Consider the following 22,296-nt stretch of genomic DNA (forward strand, 5'->3'; position numbering starts at 1 on the left):
ATTTTAATAGTGGATGACATAAAACTTGGAGGTTTCTGAAGGGCACAAACCAAAACCTTGGCAAAGATTGCAAACTATAATACTTAGAATACAAAATAGTGTAGCACAGGACAGGCCCTTCAGCCCACAGTATCTACGCAGAACATGATGTCAAATAAAACTAAAATTCTGCTGCTTGAACGTGATAAATATCCCCCTATTCCTTATACAATTGTGTATCTATCTCCAAGCCTCTTAAATGCTACCATCATGTATGCTTCCACAACTAACCCTAGCAACCAGTTACATATACTGTACCTAGAACTTCCTCTGTAAAATAAAATGCCCAATACATCTCATTAATCTGTTTACCCCCCCCCCCCCCCCCTCACCTTAAACACACATCTTCTTATGTTTGACATTTTGATCTTGGGGAAAAAGGGTTATTCTATCCAAGACTCTTATTTTCAAAAACTCTTTCCATCAGATCTCCCCTTAGCCTCCTGCGCTCAGTAGAAAAGAACCCAAAAATATCCTTTGTTATGCCCTGTTTATATTTTAAAAAATGATATCGCCACAAGGCAGCTTAACCACTGTAGCTGTCAGTGAAAATATTTGAAGCTATCCCGAATTGAAGCATTTTCGAATTTAGTTGAGTTTATGGAAGTTGTATTATTTTTGGTCTTGTCAATTATTCTGACCTACTCATATTAATTACCTATATGGGATAGGATGCAGCACATTTAATCTTTGTTAATATCTACATCTGGACTTCTAATCTATTTTGTTCACAACCTCAAAGAATTAAAATGTCACGTTCGACAAATTCTCTGGAATTCTTTGAAGATATCATGAGTACAATAGATAAAGGGGAAACAGGAGGATGTTGTACAGTTGGATTTCCAGAAAGCATTCACGAAGAGCCAATTAACCCACCAGCACATCCTCGGGATAAGGGAGGGAGCGCCCATTAACTGTAAGTGTGTCCAAAAGTTCAAACAGACAGCACTCAAGGTCAGAATCAAACCCAGATCCCTGGACTGATGAACCAGAGTGCTAACCACTTTGCCATCATCTGACCGCGAAAATCCATGCACTCTCATTCATCAATGCTCCATTGTCATGTCGAATGTATGCTCGTCTTGTGTTACCACAGCTTGATCACATCTTGTTTTCTAACAGCTCATTGTCTGAAGGTTCACTGCGGTGAGGCAGAATTTCTGAAAAAATGTGGGGTTTTTTTGTCCTTGGTAATGCCCTTTGGTCCATGAGTCCATGATGACCATCAAGTATCAATTTGCACTCATTCCACACGATTCCCAATTTTATTCTCCTCACATTCACATTTATTGTCCTCAGATTAAAGATCTCTCCTACACTCAAGGGGTAATTTACCATGTTCAATTAATCTCCCATCCCTCACATATTTCCAATATGGGAAGAATATGAAGCAACCACACAATCGCACAGAAATATGCAAACTCCCCTCAGACAGGCAAAGAAGATGAACCCACACCAGAGTTAGGCAGATGGGGCTGAGATAATAGAGCCATAGAAGTGTAGCTGTGAGAGGGGCAAGACTGTTAGCTCAATGTTCCACACCTTGCACGAGGCAAAATATATTGAATGCTTCTGAGAGAATCTTCTCGAACATATGTTGGTGGCCAGAGTAGAGAGGATGCAACACTGGACCTCCTCTTGGGAAACATGGCAGAGAAGGTGACTAAAGAATAGGTAGGAGAGTACTTTAGGACAGTGACCATAATACCATGAGTTTCAAAATAAAATGGAAAAAGACTGGACTGATCCACACGTTAAAGTCCTTAATTAGACAAGGCATATCGCAAGTAATGATTGGGAGAGGAGCTTTGCAGATAACAGACTTTAAGAGAAAAAAAAACAGCCTTGAGGTCTTGAAAGGTTTCTTTTATAGTTACTGAGGGTCAATGTACCAAGTGCAGCAAGAGAGCAAATGATATTTTAGCCTTTAAGAGGATTTGAACACAGCAGTAGGGAAGTCTTATAGAAAAATTAGCATTGCGTGCAGGCTTGACCACCTTATCGGCGTAGATTCCAGGAATGGCAAGTTTTCCACACGAGAATTGAGAAAACTGGGACTGTATTATCTCAAGTTTAGATTCTAAACTTTAAGGTATACAAGCCCAGTTTTCTCAACCCTCCTTTTTTTGATTTTGATCTAAACTTTTGAATCAGAGAACATCTCAATAAGGCTTGCAAAGTCCTTAAAGGAAATCAAAAATCCAATGATGTTGTGAAACTAGTATAAAAAAGAAAATGCTGGAAGCTCTCAGCAGATGAGGAAAATAGAGTTAACATTTCAGGTCGAAGTCACTATAGCTCAACTGGAAGAGAGATGGAAAAAAAAAAGATCATTTTAACTTCAAGGATTACAAACTTTTCAAAGGGTTTGACAGGTTCAAAAATAATGATCTCTTGCTGAGGAATTTACCTCAAGGGGCACAGATTTACAAAAGTGGCAAGCCAGCTAGGACCATGATGTGAAGAAATTTCTTCAGTGTGGCAAACGCTTGGAACTCTCTACCCCTCAGTCATTGTGGGGCTCATTTGAAACAAAAGTGAATTGTGTAATAATAGTGATCATGTTTGCATTGTCATTAGCAATGTCTTAAGGATCATAGTTTCTGTTTGATTATACTTGGCTGCCAGCCAGGGGCTGACACACATCAGGAGACTGCTGCAATGAGAGATCTGTAATGGAAGTGTGCAAACCTCATGGGCTCCTTATAACAACTTTAAAGAACCTTTTCCTTCATCCATGAGTTGTCCAAGAACTCGCATATACGAATACAAGATGAAACAAGTAGATTTCTGGACATCAAGGAAATCAAGGTATAGGAGGAGAGTACTGAGGTAGGAGATCAACCATGATCTTAATGAATGATGCAGAAGACTCAAAGAGCCAGATGGGCTGTTTCTGGTTCGGTTTTGTGAAAGAGGATGCGAAAACTCTCAACTTGTTTGAAAGAAAGAAATCAATGTGGCTGAATGTCTAGACATAAACCGTATTACTTTCTGTAGTAATTTTTGCCAATTTTGCGTTCAAATATTACTTTAATATGTTACTAGATCTTTTTCCTTTTCCATTCTTCCAGTCCACTGGTACTGTCTGTGCTCCATGTCTTCTTTGATTTTACAAATTCAAGGTGTCGTGTTAATATTTTATTTTCTAAAAACTGTCACTTCACCCTCAGCTGACTCAAAGCAAGGGATATTGGGACTGAGAGCTGTTCAGGGAGATGCAGAAAACATTTCAGCAGATGAGAGTACAGTTCCTTCTAGTCTGTTAGTTTCTATTTTTCAACTGTTAACTAGCTGGCCAACAGGTTCTATATTTGGCTTGGATCAATCTAACAGGTTCCCTGACCTTCCTGAAGTTGGCAAAGGCATCCTGGTTTATCTTCATATTTTATATGCTAATTTTAACTCTCTCCATTCTTTTGGTTGGTACATGGTTCTGATATTCTATGCAACAACCACAATTATTGGTGCACAAAATATAAATGCCCATCATAATTCATTTATCACAGCCACCCAGAGGAATTAGTCTACATACCCCTCTTTACCTGCACAATGATGATGCAATATGAAGATTATATTCGTACAGGCCGTAGCAATTACTTGCCCAATAGTGATTTGCCAGATTATTGCAAGATGGGTAGCTGAGAACAGTGATGTTAGAGTCTCTTAAGCCAACTCAAACCTCGTAGTCAAGGGAGTTGAATGGAGTATCAGGACACAATCTGGACAAAGGAGTGTCCAGCATGTTGCAATTTTACATTCCCACCCACCCACCCACACATTAGATTCCACTGCAGTGGTTCTCAGCCTTTTTCTTTCCACTTACATACCACTTTAAGTATTCCCTGTGCCACAGGTGCTCTGTGATTAGTAGGGGATTAGTATGTGGGTGGAAAAAAACCACTGTTTTAATTGCATCTAATTGACTCGTTATGGGCACAGTTTCATAACTGCAAAGGAAATGGGCCAATGACAATTTTTCTCAAGCAAAATATTTCAGTAACAATTGGGTCTAGAGCAGTGATTCTCAACCTTCCCTTTCCTCCCACATGCCACCTCAAGTAATCCCTTACTAATCACAGAGCACCGATGGCATAGGGAATAGTTAAAGTGGAATGCGAGGGGAAGGAAAAAGGTTAAGAACCACGATGACTTAATCCATTCATTTATTACGCATCTTCACAACATACTTGCCTACCGATCTTTACGTCATCACAAAATTTAGCAATCATATATTTTGTGGCAGATCCAATAAGAGCAAAAAGTTGAGATCCCACAACAATTCCTGTGGCACATTACAGTACATTTTTCACCTAGAGACTAATTCTTATCTACTCTCTGCTAGCCAACTAGCTAATTGTCTCTCCATGATTAGCGTCTATTTTCCACAATAACCTTTGATGCCACACCTTATAAATGCCACCTCAAAAATCAAGCAATAGTCTGTCCACTGGTTTCTCTTTAATCATAATTCATTACTTATTCAGAGATCACCTATAAATTGTTCAAACACGATTAACTTTTCTCAAGCCACATTGACTTTGTTTTTAATAACAGCTTCCAACATTTTCATGACAGATATTTAACTAACCAGCAATAGACAAGCATTGATTAGCACCATTTATCATCTGTTTCAAGCTTTAAATTATTATTATTTTAATATCAGGCAACTGTGGTTCAATAATGCCCTTCAACTCGCATTACCTAGTCTTTATACATCACTCCAGACTTACCAAAATGGATGACCCTTAACTGCCTCTTTAGTTTAAATACAATGAGTGATGACATAAAAGACCAGCTTCACCAGTAATGTCTGCCTACCATGACCAAATAAATTAAAAATGGATCAAAGAGTGTATTCCATACACAGCGAACTAATTCTCGAAGAAATTTATGTTAAAATTTTGATAGCCTGATAACAGAAATTATGAGTTTAGTGTTCATCATTTAATCTTCCTTCCAATCGTTTACAACTCCAAATTAAAGTTATCATATCAGCAGATTTTATACAACTACATTAATTATAAAATCCTAAAAGTACTTCAGATCATGTTCTTAAAGTCGGTCACTTGTGTCCAAATTTAAGACCACAAAGCATACATTTTCCCGCATCAGCCAAACCAACAAAAGTAAGAAGATCTATAAGCTGTGACAGTGTTGTTAAGTAGCTAATGGGAGGAGATGTATGAAAGTAGCAATTATATAGAGCCTTTGTGAGACCATAGCAAGAGTATGGTGTGCAGTTTTGTTCCTAGACCCAAAAAATTTTTAGAAAAAAGGTGTAGAAAAATCTATTAAACTTAACAGTAATAACAGGTTTTCCACAGAAGGAGGTTGATTAGAAAGATATTACATTCTTTACAGACTAGACAAATGAGAGAGCTCATTGAAGTAGAACTAGCTTGATAAGGGGAGGAAGCATCCTCTGGCTGAAGAGTTTAGGACTGGAAGCACAATTCGAGGATAAGGTCAGCTCTTTTAGGATGGAAATTAAGAGAAATTTCTTCATTCAAGGGTGATGAACTTCTGGAATTTTCTATCTCAGAGTGAAATGGAATCTCAATCATTATGATCTTTCAAAAGATTTCTGGACCAGGATTCATGGTGAATTGATAGTTTGGATCAGAATTGCCTTGCCGATGAAGATAGAGAGTTGTGGTAGGTGTTATTCTGGCTGGAGATTCATGTTCTGCAGGGATTGTGCTAGGATCCCGGCTAACAATATGACTTGAATGAAAATGTAGATGGGTGGGTTAGCATGTTTGCAGATGTTATAAAGATTGGTTGAGTAGTGGAAGGGTACCTATTCAAAGCAAACAGCAGGATGTACCTGCATATATTTGTGTAATAGTCCTCTTTTGGGGACCAATTATTTTTGGGGGGAATATTTTTAAAACTGATACTACTTTTGACTGTGGTAAGTACCTGCATCATTCAAGGCATCAGGAGCTCAGTTGGCGGGTGGCAAAAGTGAGAATATGGAGTCAGGGCTTCGGAAGCTCCAGTAGGGGAGTGGTGGGGACAAGGATCGATGACTGGGGCCAAAAATAGTTGGAGGTGGGGGGGGGGGGGCAAGAATTGGTTGACTTTTACATAGGGTATATGAAAAAAAACCCACAATTTTTGGGCCAAAGAGAAGGGGGAGCTGACTTTTACACGGGATCCACTATTACTCGAGTATACAAGATACAGATACGGACAAAGAAATAGCAGATGAGGTTTAAACCACACAAGTATGAGGAGCTCCACAGTGGGAAGTCAAATGAAAGGGTTTCATGGCAGAACTCTTCAAAGATTTGATGTACAAAAGAATCTGGGCAGGAGTAGGGGTGGGAGTCCAAGACCATAAGCTCCTGGAAAGTGTCCATGCAGACAGGTAAGTGGGAAAGAAGGTGTATGGCACGGTTGCCTTCAGGGCATTGTACAAGAGTAAGAAAGCTATAATGCAGCTTTATAAAACTTGAGTTAGGCTGCACTTAGAACATTGTGTGTATTCAGGTCAACTCACTCAAGGATGAAGAGGTTGTGGAAAGAGAATAGATTTACTAGGATGCTTCCAGGATGAGGGGGGTATGGGTTCAGGAAGGGAATGCCAGAGATGTACAATCCAGTGATCACTGGGGAGAAAAATCAGACATGGAGAGGTTGAGTCACTACCCTGCAGATCTTCCCTGGACCCAACACATTAATGGCATCACGAAGAAACCACATCAGCGGCTCTACTTCCTCAGGAGCTTGCGGAGGTTTAGTAGAACACCAGAAACCCTGGCAAATTTCTACAGATGTGCAGTGGAAAGTCTGCTGATCGGCTGCATCACCGTCTAGTACGGGGACACCAATACCCCTGAGCGCAAAACCCTCCAAAAAGCAGTGGACACAGCCCAAGACATCACAGGCAAAATCCTTCCCATTATCAAGAACATCTACGGGGAACGCTGCCATCGGAGAGCAATCATCAAAGATCCATTTTTAGCACACCCTCTGCTCTCACTGCAGCCATCAGGAAAGAGCTATAGATGCCACAAGATGTACACCACCAGGTTCGGGAAGAGCTGCTACCCCTCCACCATCAGACTCCTCAACAACAAACTCAATCAAGGGCTCTTTCTTGTGCACTTTATTGATGTTTTTTATTCTCTCTGTTTTGCAGTTTATTTATATTCATTACCAGATTACAGTTTTTAATTTGTTTACATGTATACACTGTACAGTCTTTTTGCACTACCAATAAGTGGTAATTTTGCCTCAGCTACAGGAAATCTCAGGGTTGTATGTGATGACATGTACTCAGGCAATAAATCTGAAATCTAAGAGCTAAAGTGGAGGTTGGGCAAAGCATGAGCAGTTTTCTCTGCAGAATTGGAGGGAGAGGGGAAACCTGATGGAAGCTTGTTATATTATGACAGATAGGAGAGACAATCAGTGTCCATCTCCTAAGGTTAAAGTGTTAAATATTAGAGGGCAGGAATTTGCGGTGGGGGCCGTGGGAGGAGTTTCAAGGACATGTGTGAGTTAAGTCCTTTTTTTTTAAAAAAAACTCAGTGTTAGATGCCTTGAAGGGACTACTTAGGGCAGTGGTGGAAGCATACATGAAAGTAGGCCTTTATATGGACACGTGAACCTGCAAGGATTGGAAACAAATGCAGCATATGCATGAAGAAGAAATTTATTTTAATTTGGCACATAAATTGTGGCTGAAGGACCTGTTCCTTTGCTGTGCTTTTCTATATTGGGAATTGACACACAAGGGATTGGCTTAAGTGTAAGCCATATGTTCCCTTAAGCCTATTTTGCCATTGAACAAGATCATGGCTGATCCAACTCAAATACCTGGAAAATATCACTGAGACAGAAGATCATTCATGATCTTAACGAGCAGTAGAGGGGATGAGAAGAACCAGGTGACCGACATCTCCCTTTTCCTTCTATTCTAGCATATTGATTCACTCCATTTTCTTCCCTTGCTTTCCTTAAGTGTATGAATTCCACCCATTTCACCCTTACGAGTGCTCCCATAAAAGGTGCAAGAGTCCACACTTCAGTGCAATTAAACACACAATAAGCAATTAAGAATAGCAATTAAGAGCCTCCAAAGAACTTCTCTTGGGGGAAAAAAAAATCAATTGCAAATATCATTAGCTTGCCAAGAATGTGCTCAAATATTCAGAACCAATTCTCAGGCCACTTCAATAGGACTTACAATCATTGTTTAGTCATGGGAATGCACTGCTTTGTTGTTTTCTAATAATGCAAAATAAAACGACCATCACATCACAATCTTGCATTTACTTTCATCAAATGAAAGTCCACGTCAGGTTGTGATCTAACACTTCATGTTGGCATGCAACCTTAAAAGCTGCCCATCCTCCATGCTGTCCAATTCTCCAGATCTTACCCTTGAGGTCTGGAATTTATTCCCATTTTGAATGACGTTCCAAGTCATTTCGACCACCGAGGCCACGTATCCAATTTGCCATCAAGTCAATGTCGAGTTAGAATTTCCGTGATTCTTAAAAGAATTTTTAAAGCCTGGCAGATCGCGAAGTCTCAAAAACAACATATTCCCATTTGACCAAGGAAAGCTGGTTCGATGGGAAAATAAGCCCTTCTGAGAAAAATGGAAGATACTTTCCGTCCCATCATTTTCCCTCCTATATTTCAGAGTTCAAACACCCAAAATATCGAGCCCAGCGCTCACAGGGCGAACTGCTGCCTGCAAGGGATCAACATGCACGATTTAAAATGTACACGAGCCCTGAGGAGTGGTCGTTGACCAGTCCGGCTCATCAGTTCTGGTCCGGAGGCGAGCGAGAGCGCGGTACTTACATGGCACGGTCCTCAAGTACAGGTTATCGCGGATAATCTGCTGGAGCTCGTGGTCCACCGAGCCCTTTTGGAACCGCAGATTGAGATAGTGTCGAAGGTCCTTGTCAACGGTGCCCCCTGCAAAACGATGACAAGTCACACTTAGTATTGCTGGGAGAGAGCAAAATAACACCGTGCAGGGTTAACCCCAAAAAATAAGGCGACAGAAACACCCTCAGCTGTTCCGACTGTTCACCGCTGATCAAATCCCACCCCCTCCCTCGCACAGCAAATTGGCCATTTGCACAAGAACGCGAAGTTCAACCGTTCTATCATCTCCTGCATGGCCCAGGCGACGGTGCATTTACCTGACCGGAGTCCAGCTCCCCCAGAACCTCGTCAGCATGGTTGGAGCTAGAACTACGTTTGATTCTTTGTTGCCTTTTACATCTCTGGAGCCGCTCTCCTCTAAACTACGGCTGCTTCGCCGTTCTAAATTCGCGGATGCATGCCAACTCCACCGGGCGCAGCTCGAACGGGTCTGTTAGTTGTACGCCCAGGCACCCCCAAGGTACGTTCCAGCCATCGTCCAGGCTGGCAGGTCCCGCTCCTGCCTCTCTCCGAGGCACGGCTGCCACACCTCGCCGCTCCCGGTAGCCCTGTCCGCAGCCTGCCCAGCGCGGGCGACGGGAGACCCGCAGCGGTCGATCTCGTGGGAGCAGCCCCAGTGGCTGTGAAGCGCCGAGGTCCTGCCGCCGCCGCCGGGGGAGGCGGGAGCTTTCTGGCAGCCGGTGAGAATGCCGGGCGGGCAGGAACCGACATCAGCGCCAATCACTCCCATGGGCCGTGACGTCCAGCTGGGTCGAGGCCTGAACGCGTGAAATGTCACGAACCCAGCCGAGACGTGGCCTCCAACAAAATGCACACCTCGAGGGAACGGGGTGGGTTCGGACCGTCCGCCACTTTCAACGCTTCGCTGTCTTAATCCAACCGAGAGCATGACCGCAAAGTGCCGACCTTTCCATTCTAAACCCTTTCTGTCAAAGTCTCTTCTGGTCCACCACCACCTCCCAAAGGCGTTCCAGACACCCTCAACTCTCTGAAGCTGTTAGATACCGGAGTTTAACATTCTTACTTGGGCTGAAACTACTAGGTTGGGGATCGTGTCCCCCCCCACCCCACCCACTGCATCCCATCCCATCTAGACCTAGAGTAGCAGATTAATAAATCCATACTTTTGTGACAATCTTTGAACCCTAAGATTTTTTTTTAAATGAAGAAGACGTCAAGACCATTTGCACATAAAAGTACTCTCTTTGGCGGCGTGGATTACGATTTCCCCCTTTAAAGGGGGACTTGCTGCAGAGGGGGTGCACGGAAAATGCTCGAGGAACGCAGCAGGGTGCTGCGCAAAGGCGATCAAGGTGATCGTTTTGGGCCCGAGAGTCAGTGCAGAAAAGTTGCACTTGGCTTATTCTTGGTCAGGTGAGGAGAGATCGAATGGACTTGGCCCTATCGGCTCAAAGCGTCCAGAAGAATGAATAATTTCTCTGAAACCTACAAAATACTGGAAGCCTGTAAAGGGTGTTAACGACTAATAAATCTTATGAGGACTAACAAAGGAAGAACAATGGAAAATTCAAAATAATAATTTTTATTGAACTATTAATAACAACATTTCTTATTTATCTGTACTATGTGCAAATGTGTGTGATTAAATTCAAACCATTACAGTTTCAGCTTGATTCTGAACAAGTCAATTTTTAAAGTCCAGTTTCAAGCATCTTGTTGAACTTGAGGATCTTTTAAAATTGCAGTTCACAAGAAATGATGAAGCACTTTTAAACATTAGCTCTTTAAACTCACAAGTCTCTTCCTGCACTGTCTTACAGGGAGATATTTCTTCTTCTGAGGTTTTTCCACAAGTGCCCCCCTATCTTGTTAGGGTTGCAGAACTGTGATCTTCCCAATTATTTCTTTTTCAAACAGGACACAAATGAGGCTGCCTCACTTTTCTTAAAAGGGCAGCCAGAGTGGTCTTAATTATTTAAAAGCCACATGTTGTATATCTGCTATCATAAGGATGATACAATACAGAACAGCATCTCCCTCTCTTTCCAGAGACTACTGTTGGTTTCTTCCAACTGGTTTCAAACTGTCTCTCTGCCCTCATTTGATGGTTTTCTGACAATTGGTTTTAGTTTCATTTTTGCAAAACCTCCTGCCTTTCTTCAAAATGACTCCATATCCACAACAACCTCTGAACTCATCTAGTTTAAGATGCCAGAAAGTCTAGTACGTCACTCAAAGAACTTCTTATTGAATCAGCTGTCAGCATAATGCTGGGTGTAAACACAAATGCCTTTAAGCATTTCTTGAGTTTCATTTAAGAACACTTCTTCAGCTTTATGGCTTTGTTTTTCCAGACATGGTTGACTCTGAAAATGAACTCTTTCTCTCTCTGAGTGCAACTGTGTACATCTCCCTGTAAATGTGTGTGACCCTGTATCAGCCCACAATTAACTTACTAAGAATATATATACAATTTTTCAACTCTATAACTTACTTTACTAAGAAATATATATTTTATAACTAAATATTTTAACTTTAAAGATTAGCACAAATGATGATTTATTGAAATTCTTTACTCTGATGGACTGGAGAGTTTAGTCGCTGATTGCATTCAAAATAGTTATCGATATTTAACCATCAAGGCAGGAAAGGGGTTTTTGAGATGGATCAGCCATGATCTTATTCAATAGCAAAACAGGTTTGAGGGAACAAATGGTTTCACCTGCTCCTATTCATTGTGTTAATACATACTCTTTCACTGTGAAAATAAAAGGATGTGATGAACAAAAGTCCAACTTAAAGAAAAAATATAGAACTTCATATTCTAAATCCCATATCAGATCCTCAGAGCTTTTTATGACCTATGAAGTACTTTTTAAAATCGAGTCATTGCGGCCTTTGAACTACTCTGTAAAACCTAAAATGTTCACCATCCTTAAACTAAATAGCAACATCACTAATTGATAATTCCACACCCTGTGCTTGAAGTATTTCAGGCTTTCAGCACGTTTTCCAGCTCTTTCACAGCCCTCTTCTGTGCACCCCTTCCTTTGTCTTCTGGCAACAAATGCAGGATCAGTCGCTGTCTGTTTTTGTTCGGTTGACTAAGAAAATAGTGGATTTAAATATCACTTCAGAAATATACTGGGGAGGGGAGATCATCCAAAGAGGTATTATTATTGGGAAGCTGTATCATAACATTATTTATTGCAGTTATGTTGTGTCCATGACAATATTAATTCTCCAAACAACATGATTAATACAGATTATCTGATCATTATCAATATTAGAAACAAGTTAAATCGGAGACAACAAAAAGTACATCAGTTTGTGCTTGCTTTATACATAAAATGTGCATACTTTTTTTGTTTGCACATGCTTCATCTTTATTGTGCTAATTTCGAGTGGAAGTCCTGTCCATCTGTAATCTGGATCAGGTAGTTACTGTAGGTTCTGGATCACTCTCACGCAAGTATCATTTCATCATGTTATTTGTGCACATGATAACGAGTAATATGCATTCTCCTTCTGCCAATCTGACAGAAATTGGAGCAAGACTCCGCATATTTTAGCTCCTGTGAAAAAGAGGAGCTCACCAGTGGACAAGCAGATCTCTGCAAGTTCTTGACTGAGTTAGGCCTGCTCTTTACATAGCAATAGTTTGTTTGAAGCACAGCAATCTGCAGAGTGACACAAAACCTTTCCTCCATCGATTGGCATCCTCCAAGCTCTGACCCTTACTGACTCACATTTTAAATTTATTCTTAAGTTGGTAGGATCAGCATCTCATATCTAAGTATGTGCACATGCTTCAACTTTTCTCAGCAGTATTACTGTTTAGAATTGGGGAAGTCTTTGAATAGAGTCAGCCAGAATTAAACAAAACTTGAACACGAGCAGTGCATTTCCACACGAGTCTGCAGGAAAATTATTGAACCAAATACTCGATTTAAGTTACACCCATTTCTCCACCTCAAAAATTCACCTAAAAGCATGATATTTTACACTTTAATTTACTTCAGCCCAGGTTATGTGAAGCAAACAATTCCTGTCACTACTCCCTGTGGTTTTTACTGCTCTTTTTCCTCTACTCTCAGTTCTGATACAGGGTCTCAACCTGAAGCATTCACAATTCCACCCCTCCCCCCACCCCCACCCACCCTTGACAGATGCTGCCTGATCCACTGAGCTCCTCCAGCCATTTGTTTTCTGCCCCAGGTGCCAGCAGTTTCAGTGTCATGTCTCCATTTTACTATGGTCTCTTTAAGGCATGCAGTCTGTGAAGAGGTTTCTCTGTTAGATGGGTGTTCTGTGAGACCCTCTATCACTGCTCTCTTCTGCTGCTTTCCTGCTCCACTCAGTCCAGATGCAGATTCTTGACTTGAAATGCTGACAATTTCTCCCCCTCCCCCCCCACAAATTAATGCTGCCAGACCTGGATGCTAAATTGGGATGCTGAGTTCCTCCACCCATTTATTTTAGCCTCCAGATTCCAGCAAATGAAGCCTCTTGCATCCTAATTTATAAAAAACCTTGTGAAGGTGATCATTTTTATGGAGACATATTATTTTTTCAGTCCAGGAGAGTTCATTATGGTGAACGTTAATATTCCAATAACAGTTTATTTACATTGGAATGAACAAGTCCAACTTTATCGTTGATAGTTAATTCTTAATCTAAAAATTACAGATGAAGTAGGTATAGAAAACAATATACAAAAACTAACTGCTGTGTATCATTTTAATGCAGTATTTGTGTGGTGTTGTGGAAGTGCAGAGGGAAATTGAATTCCCAATTAATCCAAATTTATCCTTAACATCTCACCATACACTTGACTTCACAGTTAGCAGATGTTATAATTGCTGACACCATCAAACTCAAATCTAATTGATACTTATGTATCAGACTGGTTCATTCACTTTTTTTTTCATTTCTCATGTAAATGCAGAAAGTCTCAGTAAGATTCTGGGAGAGAAACCTCTATGGAATGTGACAACTGAGACAGTCACATTCTGATATTATGTTCACCATGCATATGCTTTCACCAGAGTTTTAGTCTATTGAGAAATTTTAATGAGTGCTGAAAATATATGAAAAAACCTATAGGAGTGAAACATGAAAGTCTGCAGATGCTGAAAAACAGCATGAACGGCTCCCTCTGTGATAAAAAATGACCTCCCCACCAGTCTCCACAACCAACATATCTCCACCAAATCTGCCACCAGCCACCAGATGCATCTTCCCCTCTCACCCTTCCTCAGGGATTGCTCCCTCCATGATAGAAACTACCACCCCACCAGCCTCTGCATCCTCCATAATTCCCGTCACCTACTTCTTGAACCGACCACCAGACACGTCTTCCCCTCTCCATTTTCTACAAGGACCACTCCCTCTGTGATAAACCCACCCTGACCTCAAAGTCACTTGGTCCATCTTGAGCAACACTCTTCCCTTTCTCGATCTAGGTCTACATCTCAGGAGACACTCTTGATGGTCATTTTCCACAGACTCCTTCAACTAAACCTCTTCACACTTGGCCCCCTGTGAGGATCCCATTCTTTTGTCACAATTCCTCTGTCTCGGCCACTTGCCCCCAGGATGAGGTCTTTCATGCGAGTTCATCCTATATGATTTCTTTATTCAAAAACATGACCTATCATCAACTCGGCCCTCACCCGCATGTCCCCCATTACCTGCACATTTGCCCTGGCCCCCTCGGCCCCCATTTACAACAAGGACACAATTCCCTTTGTTTTTGCCTACTACCCCACCAGCATCCTCATCCAAAATACAATCATCCATCATTTCTACCACTTATTATGGGATCCCACTGCCAGACATATCGGCTCTGATAGCTCTAGTCTTGTAAACTAGGGGTCATGAGTTTGTTCCTCGCTGGGGCCTCGTTTATGTGAGGGTTACTGTACAAACTGATGACTCTCTATCTTCCTTACAGTAGACAAAGTTAAAGAATTTCATGTATATTATATTCTAAATGTAGTATTACTTTTTAAAAAATGTTTTTAAAAATAATTTTATTCAAACCACCCCCACCCCTTTACCACCAGTCCCTCAGCCAGCCAGCCAATTTAACTGGAGCTCCTTGGAAATCCGCGGCCTGCGGACTGCCAGCCGCTGTCTGGGCCGACGCCCTGCCTCTTCCTCATTCTCCTCCACCTCCACCACTTTGCCCTTGCCAAGCCACGGCGTGTGTTGCTGGCATGTTCCACTTCTCCTTCGACCGTCCACCCCTAATCCTGATTAGACCAACCAGCCACTTCTCTCCACCATCTTTCGGACGGCCCAGCCAGCTCGCGCGCTCCCTCCCTCTCCCTAAATGTAGTATTACGTGACAATAATGGAACCTTCCCCTTTCTGCCATTCGCAGGGACACTCCTTCTCTGACTCCAAAAAAAATTTTTCTTTTAAAAAAAAACAAAAACAACCCCCTCCCCTCCCTTTTCACAAAAGAAATCCACACACTGACAGGGCTCACATTTATGATGACCATAAAAAGAATGATCAAAGGGGAAGTTACTTGTATTTATACTGTAGCAGCATCTATTATTGTCCTTTTTATTATTGTAGTTATTAATTATGATTGGGCCCCTATATGATCCAAATATGGCTGCCAAATATGTCATATTTGTTCTTTAAGTTCTCTGTAATTTTTTTCTATAGGTGTGTTACAAGTCATCTCTGCAGTCCTTCGTGCTATATGTAGAGGAAGTCAAATTTCCAAGTAACGGCAATACATTTCTTAGCCACTGCTAAGGCTATTTTAAGAAATGAAATTTAAAATTTAGTTAGTTTATTGCTTATTTCAATAAAATTGCCCAAAAGATAAAGTCCTTCACTGTCTCCTCTTTTAATGAATTCAATTCTATTTGATCCAAGAGTGGGGACTGTCTTCTTCAAAGAAGAATGAAAAAAATCTTGCTTGTGCTGATAAATTATACTTCTTATAATCAATGGAAAAGCTAACATGGGATTATGAAATTCTCAACACTTTGTTTACCATAGGAATTTCCTGATGTAATTATTTAATCATTTAAATAAATTTTTCAGTAGGGCAAAAGACAACAATTGAAAAAATACTGTCATCTTGGCATCACCTTCATTTTAATACAATTTACTCTTCCCACTAAAGTAATTGCCAAGTCTTTCCATTTCTGTAAATCTTTCTTATTTTTTCTAAAAGAGTGTAATTAAACTTATAGAAGTTCTGTAAATTATTGTCACTATTCCTAAATATTTGATTCCATCTGTCTTCCATTTAAATCTACTGCCTCTCTGACATATTTCATAATAAAAATTCTTCAATGGCATTATCTCACTCGACAATATTTATTTTATAACCTGATATTCTTCCATATTTTTCCAATATTGTACCTTTGAGATAAATTTACACTCATTCCCCTGTTGAATTAGAATCTCAATGTCACCATAGTTAGGTAGTGTCATAGATTGTCCCAATTTTTCCCTTAAGAAAGATCTTATTTGCAGATAGCAGAAGAATGTTCTATTAGATAAATAATATTTGTTCCTCACCCGCTTGAATGACATAAGCTGCCCTTGCTTAACAATCCTCAATACATTTGATCCCCTTCTGGCACCAGGTATCCAGGATTTTATTACCCAGAGTCAAGGGTATTAAAGTATTCTGGGTCAAAGGCATTTTGGGAGATATCCCCACCTTTTTCCATCCAATACACCGCTTTATTCTTTTCCATGTCTAAAGTACGTGCTTTAATATGGGATTATCTGTTTTCTTTGAGAATAATTTGGCGTCCTACTGATGTATGAATTCTCCTGCTATCCTTTCACCTATAATATGTAGTCCTATTTGTGCCCATGAGAGGAGACCCTCTCCCTCAAAGACTGAGGTGATAGACCTTGCCTGGGCTGCCCAGTAATATGTTTTGAAAGCAGGTAATTTTAAACCCCCCCCCCCAAATTATAGTCCCACATCAACTTTTTCATGGAGATTCTAGCCTCTTTACCATTCCATGGGGACTTTGACATATTTGCTGATCCTCTTAAAAAAGTCCTGGGCCATAAAATGGGTAACAATTGAAAAAGAGCCTTGGCATCACCTTCATTCTGGCAGAGTTAACTCTGCCCAGCAGTGTTATGGGCAGAGTCCTCAATCTATCAAGGTCTTCCTCAATCTTCCGGAGCAAAGGGAGATAATTAAGTTTGTATAAGTTACATAAGTCTTTGTCCACTTTTATCTCCAGATATTTAATGCCTTCTTGCGGCCATTTAAGTTGACTTCCCTGTTGATATTGTCTATAATTCCTGCTTGTCAAAGACATAATTTCACTTTTGTCCAGATTTATCTTATACCTTGAGACCTTCACATAATCGTCCAATGTGGTCCTCAGCATGGCCAACGACCCCACCCCCCACTCCCCTGGGGGGGGGTCTGTGAAATATAGATTCAAGATTCAATTTATTGTCATGGTAATAAAACAGTATCCTATTGCATGAAATTCCCTTTTGCCTGCTGCAAGGCAGACAGATTTGCCATTGGAAGAAATTACCTAAGCGCCTCCTACATTTTATAGTCAGAGAAAGAGAAGTAAAAGAGAGTCCCCCCCTCCCCCCCAGAGTCACCGAGTGTCTGTAGATTTGCATCCAGTGCTTCTGCAGCCACCCAGAGTCCAGTCCAAACCATTGACAACCTGAGCTCCAGATCCAAACCTCTTCATTGGAAGACCATAGTCAGTAATGAATTGGAAACAACATCTCCTCCTCAGTGATTATCAAACACTGTCTATTCCTGCAGTACAGTGAAAGACGTGGTTCAAAGACCTGGGGAAATAGATGGACCTTGACTTGAATATTTGAAAAATAACTATTACTAATGAAAAAAGATAGAAAGGGACATCAATTTAAGTTAATGGAATATATTGTGCGTCAAGGTATCTGAATCCTCCGAGCAAATTCAAAAGGAACAAAGTTCAATTTGCATGTTTTGTAGCCTTTTTCTCGTAGTTCCTCATTGCACCTCAGATTGTTTATGTTGTTTCCCTTAGTTGCTTCCATATTTTCCCAGTTCCTGATAACTTTATATTCTTTTAACTTCATGTTTAGGAATGCTCAACGACTGAAAAACAAGGAGCCCTTGCCTTTTCTGGGATTATGTTAGCTTTGCATTACTTCCAAAATGACTTTAAATCCTATTCAATGCTCGTAAGAGTTAAATGTTTTAGCCTACTTCATAGTGCCCTGCATTTCTTTTTCATTCTCGCAGCACAGTATCATCAGGTATTTATAATATTTAGCAAATTGGTGAGAACCATCTGCTTTAGTAATTATTGCTCAGAAATCTGCATCTTTTTATCAGCTTTATTTGCTTCCCTTCTTTAGTTAAGAGCGAGTTGTTAAAATCAAATGTTTCTGTTGCCAGCTTTCTGGAATGTTAGGTGCTGTTACAAAAATTATTTAGCGATTATTAATCCTGAGATTAATTCTACATGAACAAATTAATCCTGTTATTTCAAATTCATACAATTTTTGATCCAAAGGTCAACTAGCTGAAAGCATAGAACAATACTGCACAGTACAGGCCCTTCAGCTCTCGATGTTGTGCCAACCCATATATTCCTTCCTTAAAAAAAAAGTACTAAACACCCCTCCACCCCATAACCCTCTATTTTACTTTCATCCATGTGTCTAAGAGTCACTTAAATGCCCCCAATGTTTCAGCCTCCACCACCATCCATGGCAAGGCATTGCAGCTCCCACAACTCTGTGTTTAAAAAAAAACCTACCCTTGATGTTTCCCGTAAACTTCCCTCCCTTAACTATGTACATATGCCCTTTGGTGTTTACTGATCCTGCCAGGAAACAGGTGTTGGTCATCCTCCCTATATATATGCCTCTCATAATCTTTTAGACCCTATTAAGTCTTCTCTCATCCTTCTATGCTCCAAAATGAAAAGTCCCAGCTCTGCTAACCTTGCCTAATCTTTTGGACCCTATTAAGTCTCCTCTCATCCTTCTATGCTCCAAAATGAAAAGCCCCAGCTCTGCTAACCTTGCCTCATTTGACTTGTTTTTCAATCCAGGCAGCATCCAAGTAAATCTCCTCTGCACCCTCTCCATATCTTCCGCATTCTTCCTATAATGAGGTGACCAGAACTGAACACAATACTCTATGTGTGGTCTTACCAAGGAATTGTAGAGTTGTAACATGACCTCTCTACTCCTGAATTCAATCCCCCATTATTGAAGTCCAGCATCCCATAGGCCTTCTTAACTATCCTATCAACCTGTGTGGCGACGTTGAGGGATGTCTGGATTTGCACCCCAAGGTCCCTCTGTTCATCTACACTCTTAAGTAAGTGACCATTAACTTTGTACTTGCCCTTCTGTTAGTCCTTCCAAAATGCATCACTTCACACTTATCCAGATTGAACTCCATCTGCCACTTTTCTGCCCAACTCTGCATCCTGCCTATATCCTCTTGTAAACTTCAACAACCTTCAGCTCCATCCACAACTCCTCCAACCTTGGTGACATCCACAAACTGACCCTTCATTCTACTCCTTCATCCAGGTAATTTACAAAAATCACAAAGAGCAATTATTTATCCATACTTATTCCATGACTCATGACTATCTGGATGAGTCTCTCATGAGGGACCTTGTCAAATGTCTTGCAGTGGAAGGACAGTTGTAAATTACTGTATATTCTTGAGTAAAAATTGTCCACTTCAGATGATAAATGAATTTGTCCAATCAAGAAGCTTCACATTAAACTCAATGCAAGGTAATGAACTCAAGGCTGTGAAGCATTAAACATGATACAGCAAGTGCATATATTTTTCCCAGGTGTAACTAACTGCTTTGAGATAACAATTTCTCTCAAGAGCAATAAAAGCCAGACACTTGTTCAATCTCAATTAGCACTGCTTTTTGTGACTTTTCCTGATTGATTCCTGGTGTGATTCATTTGATTTTCCATCAATCTCAATTCAGTGCATTAAATGCTGAGATTAATTTAGTTAAAAGTACATATTTTTTTTTTCCAGATTGAAGACTGTGTAGCCTCCAAAAGCAAATATTTTAAAACTGGGAATGGAATAGTCTTTATAAGATTACAGAAAGCATGCAACATTGAAGGGTGAAATCCACTAATTCTTTTGATTCAATACAAATATTTTCTCAGTCTTTTGAGGGAAAATAGATTCAGCATCAGTCTATGCATAACATCTTTGAAGTAAATTATGTTTATGTAGAAGTAGAAAAACAGCCCTATATATTTATATTTATAGTTAGATTTTATTTGTCATAAACACATACAACATAATTAATAAAACTTAAAACTGATGATTTATAATTTCAGAATTTTACAAAGTTTAACTAATGCTCAAAGGAGAGGGACATTAATATTACTATGAATGACATACTATACATTAGATCAGCCATCAGAACAGGATTCTCTCAATGCCTAGGCACATTTGGACCATGTATGGCATCAAGGAACCCGGTCAGAATCATGAGAAAAACTGTCCACTAGTTGAAGATACATCTCGTACAAAGGAAGATGGCAATGTCAAACAGCACCAGGGCATAGTTGCCACAGTTCCTCAAGACAGAGTGAAAGGCACTATATTCTTGAAATTTGCACAATGTTCAATTCCATGAGCCAGTTCAAATGGTACTTTTCTGACTGGAAATTTGCAACCAGTGGTGTTCAGCATTGATCGTTGCTAGGACCACTGTTGTTTGTCATACATTTTCTATTTCAGTACCTTACTCTCTGTGTCTTTGAGAAAGATGGTGTTTATTTTCATTGTTCAGCAATATCCCAGTTAACTTGGTAATAACACTGTTATCAATTTATACTGCTATCAATTTGCAGTGCATGTTAATCAAAGCAATAGGCGAGGAGTCACAATGAGAGATTCCATACTTCAGTACATTTAAAATGTCCTAAATAAATAATACAAAATAATTTTATTAAATCAACATATGCTACAAATTTGTTTATTCTTCTGCATTCCCAAGTTTATTTGGAAAGTACATTTCCGTAAGACATAGGAGAAGAATTAGACTATTTGACCCACTGAGTCTGCTCTGCCATTCAAATCATGGCTGAAGTATGTTTTTTTCCTTTCGATCCCACTCTCCTGCCTTCGCCCCATATCCTTTGACAGCCGAAACAATCAAGAACCTATTAACTTCCGCTTTAAATACCTGCATAACCAATGACATCCTCCACAGCAATCTGTGGCAACAAATTCCACAAATTTACCACTCGCTGTCTGAAGAAACTTTTCATCTCTTTTCTAAAGAGACGTCTTTTGATGTCAAGTTTGTGTCCTCGATCCTAGACTCTCCCACCCTTGGGAACATCTTCTTCATGTGCACTCTATTCAGGCCTTTCAAGAAGGTCCCTCATTCTGCTAAACTCTAGCAAGTGACTTCAAATGCTTGTACATTAACCTTCCCATCCCCAGTATCTTTTTTTGTAGACCTCCTTTGGACTCTCTCCAGTGCAGCACATCCTTCCTTACACATGGGGTCCAAAACTGCTCACAAAACTCCAAAAGTAGGTCTAATCAACATTTTATAAAGCCTTCACATTACATCCTTGCAATTTCCTGTCTTTGGCCTCTCTGCCTTCTTAAATAGTAGAGTGACATTTGCAAATTTCCAGGTATCTAGAACTACTCCTGACTCTAGTGATTCTTGAAAGATAACTACTATTGCATCCACATTTTTGCAGCTTCCTCCTTCAGATTCCAGGCGTATCATCCATCTGGTTAACCACCTTCAGTCTCTTCAGCTTCCCAAGCACTTTCTGTTTAGTAATAGCAACTACACTCACTTCTGCTCCTGACTCTCTCGAATTTCTGGCATGTCACTGGTGTCTTCCACAGTGAAGATTGATGCAAAATATCTATTCAGTTCATCCACCATTTCTTCATTCCCCATTACCACCTCTCTACCATCATTATCCAGTGGTCTGATGCCTATGCTTGCCTCTTTTACCCTTTGAATATCTGAAAAAAATGTTTGGTGTCCTTTTTTATAATATTTCCAACAACACACTCCCAGATTCCCTCTGATCCTGCACCCCTCAGGGTTGCAAGATATACTCATCCCTCTCTCCTCTCTAGTTTTCTCCAAGTATAACACCCATTTCACTATCCTATTCATGCCCTCCTGATGTCTGCAACTCTCCAAATTACAACTTACTACAATGCCAATTTTGTACCCTCCGCAAATCTGAACTATACTCCTAGATTATTTATTTGTATAACAAGGTGCAGTATTCTCTCCAAGCTTTGTTAGCATATGGTTCAGCAGATCCACAATTGTTTCATAGGCCCTGGAATCCCTCTTTAACTCAATACTGTTGTAT

General features: G+C 40.3%; 1 protein-coding gene across 14 annotated transcripts in view; it reads right to left on the reverse strand.

Moving 5' to 3' along the window:
* The window catches only part of magi2a (membrane associated guanylate kinase, WW and PDZ domain containing 2a), a 251,791-nt gene that overhangs the window by 189,540 nt on the left and 39,955 nt on the right, over positions 1 to 22,296 (reverse strand). For 12 of the 14 annotated variants that reach the window (XM_069909259.1, XM_069909257.1, XM_069909254.1 and 9 more), the window contains one exon: positions 8,866 to 8,982. The exons of 1 other annotated variant lie outside the window; for it this stretch is intronic. In XM_069909259.1, coding sequence (XP_069765360.1) covers positions 8,866 to 8,982 — 117 coding nt within the window. Of the gene's footprint in view, positions 1 to 8,865; positions 8,983 to 9,212; positions 9,621 to 22,296 lie in introns of those variants that run through there. One more of the 14 variants, XM_069909262.1, reaches the window with a different exon arrangement.

This window comes from Narcine bancroftii, chromosome 13 (genome assembly GCF_036971445.1).
Source record: "Narcine bancroftii isolate sNarBan1 chromosome 13, sNarBan1.hap1, whole genome shotgun sequence".
Classification (NCBI taxonomy): domain Eukaryota; kingdom Metazoa; phylum Chordata; class Chondrichthyes; order Torpediniformes; family Narcinidae; genus Narcine; species Narcine bancroftii.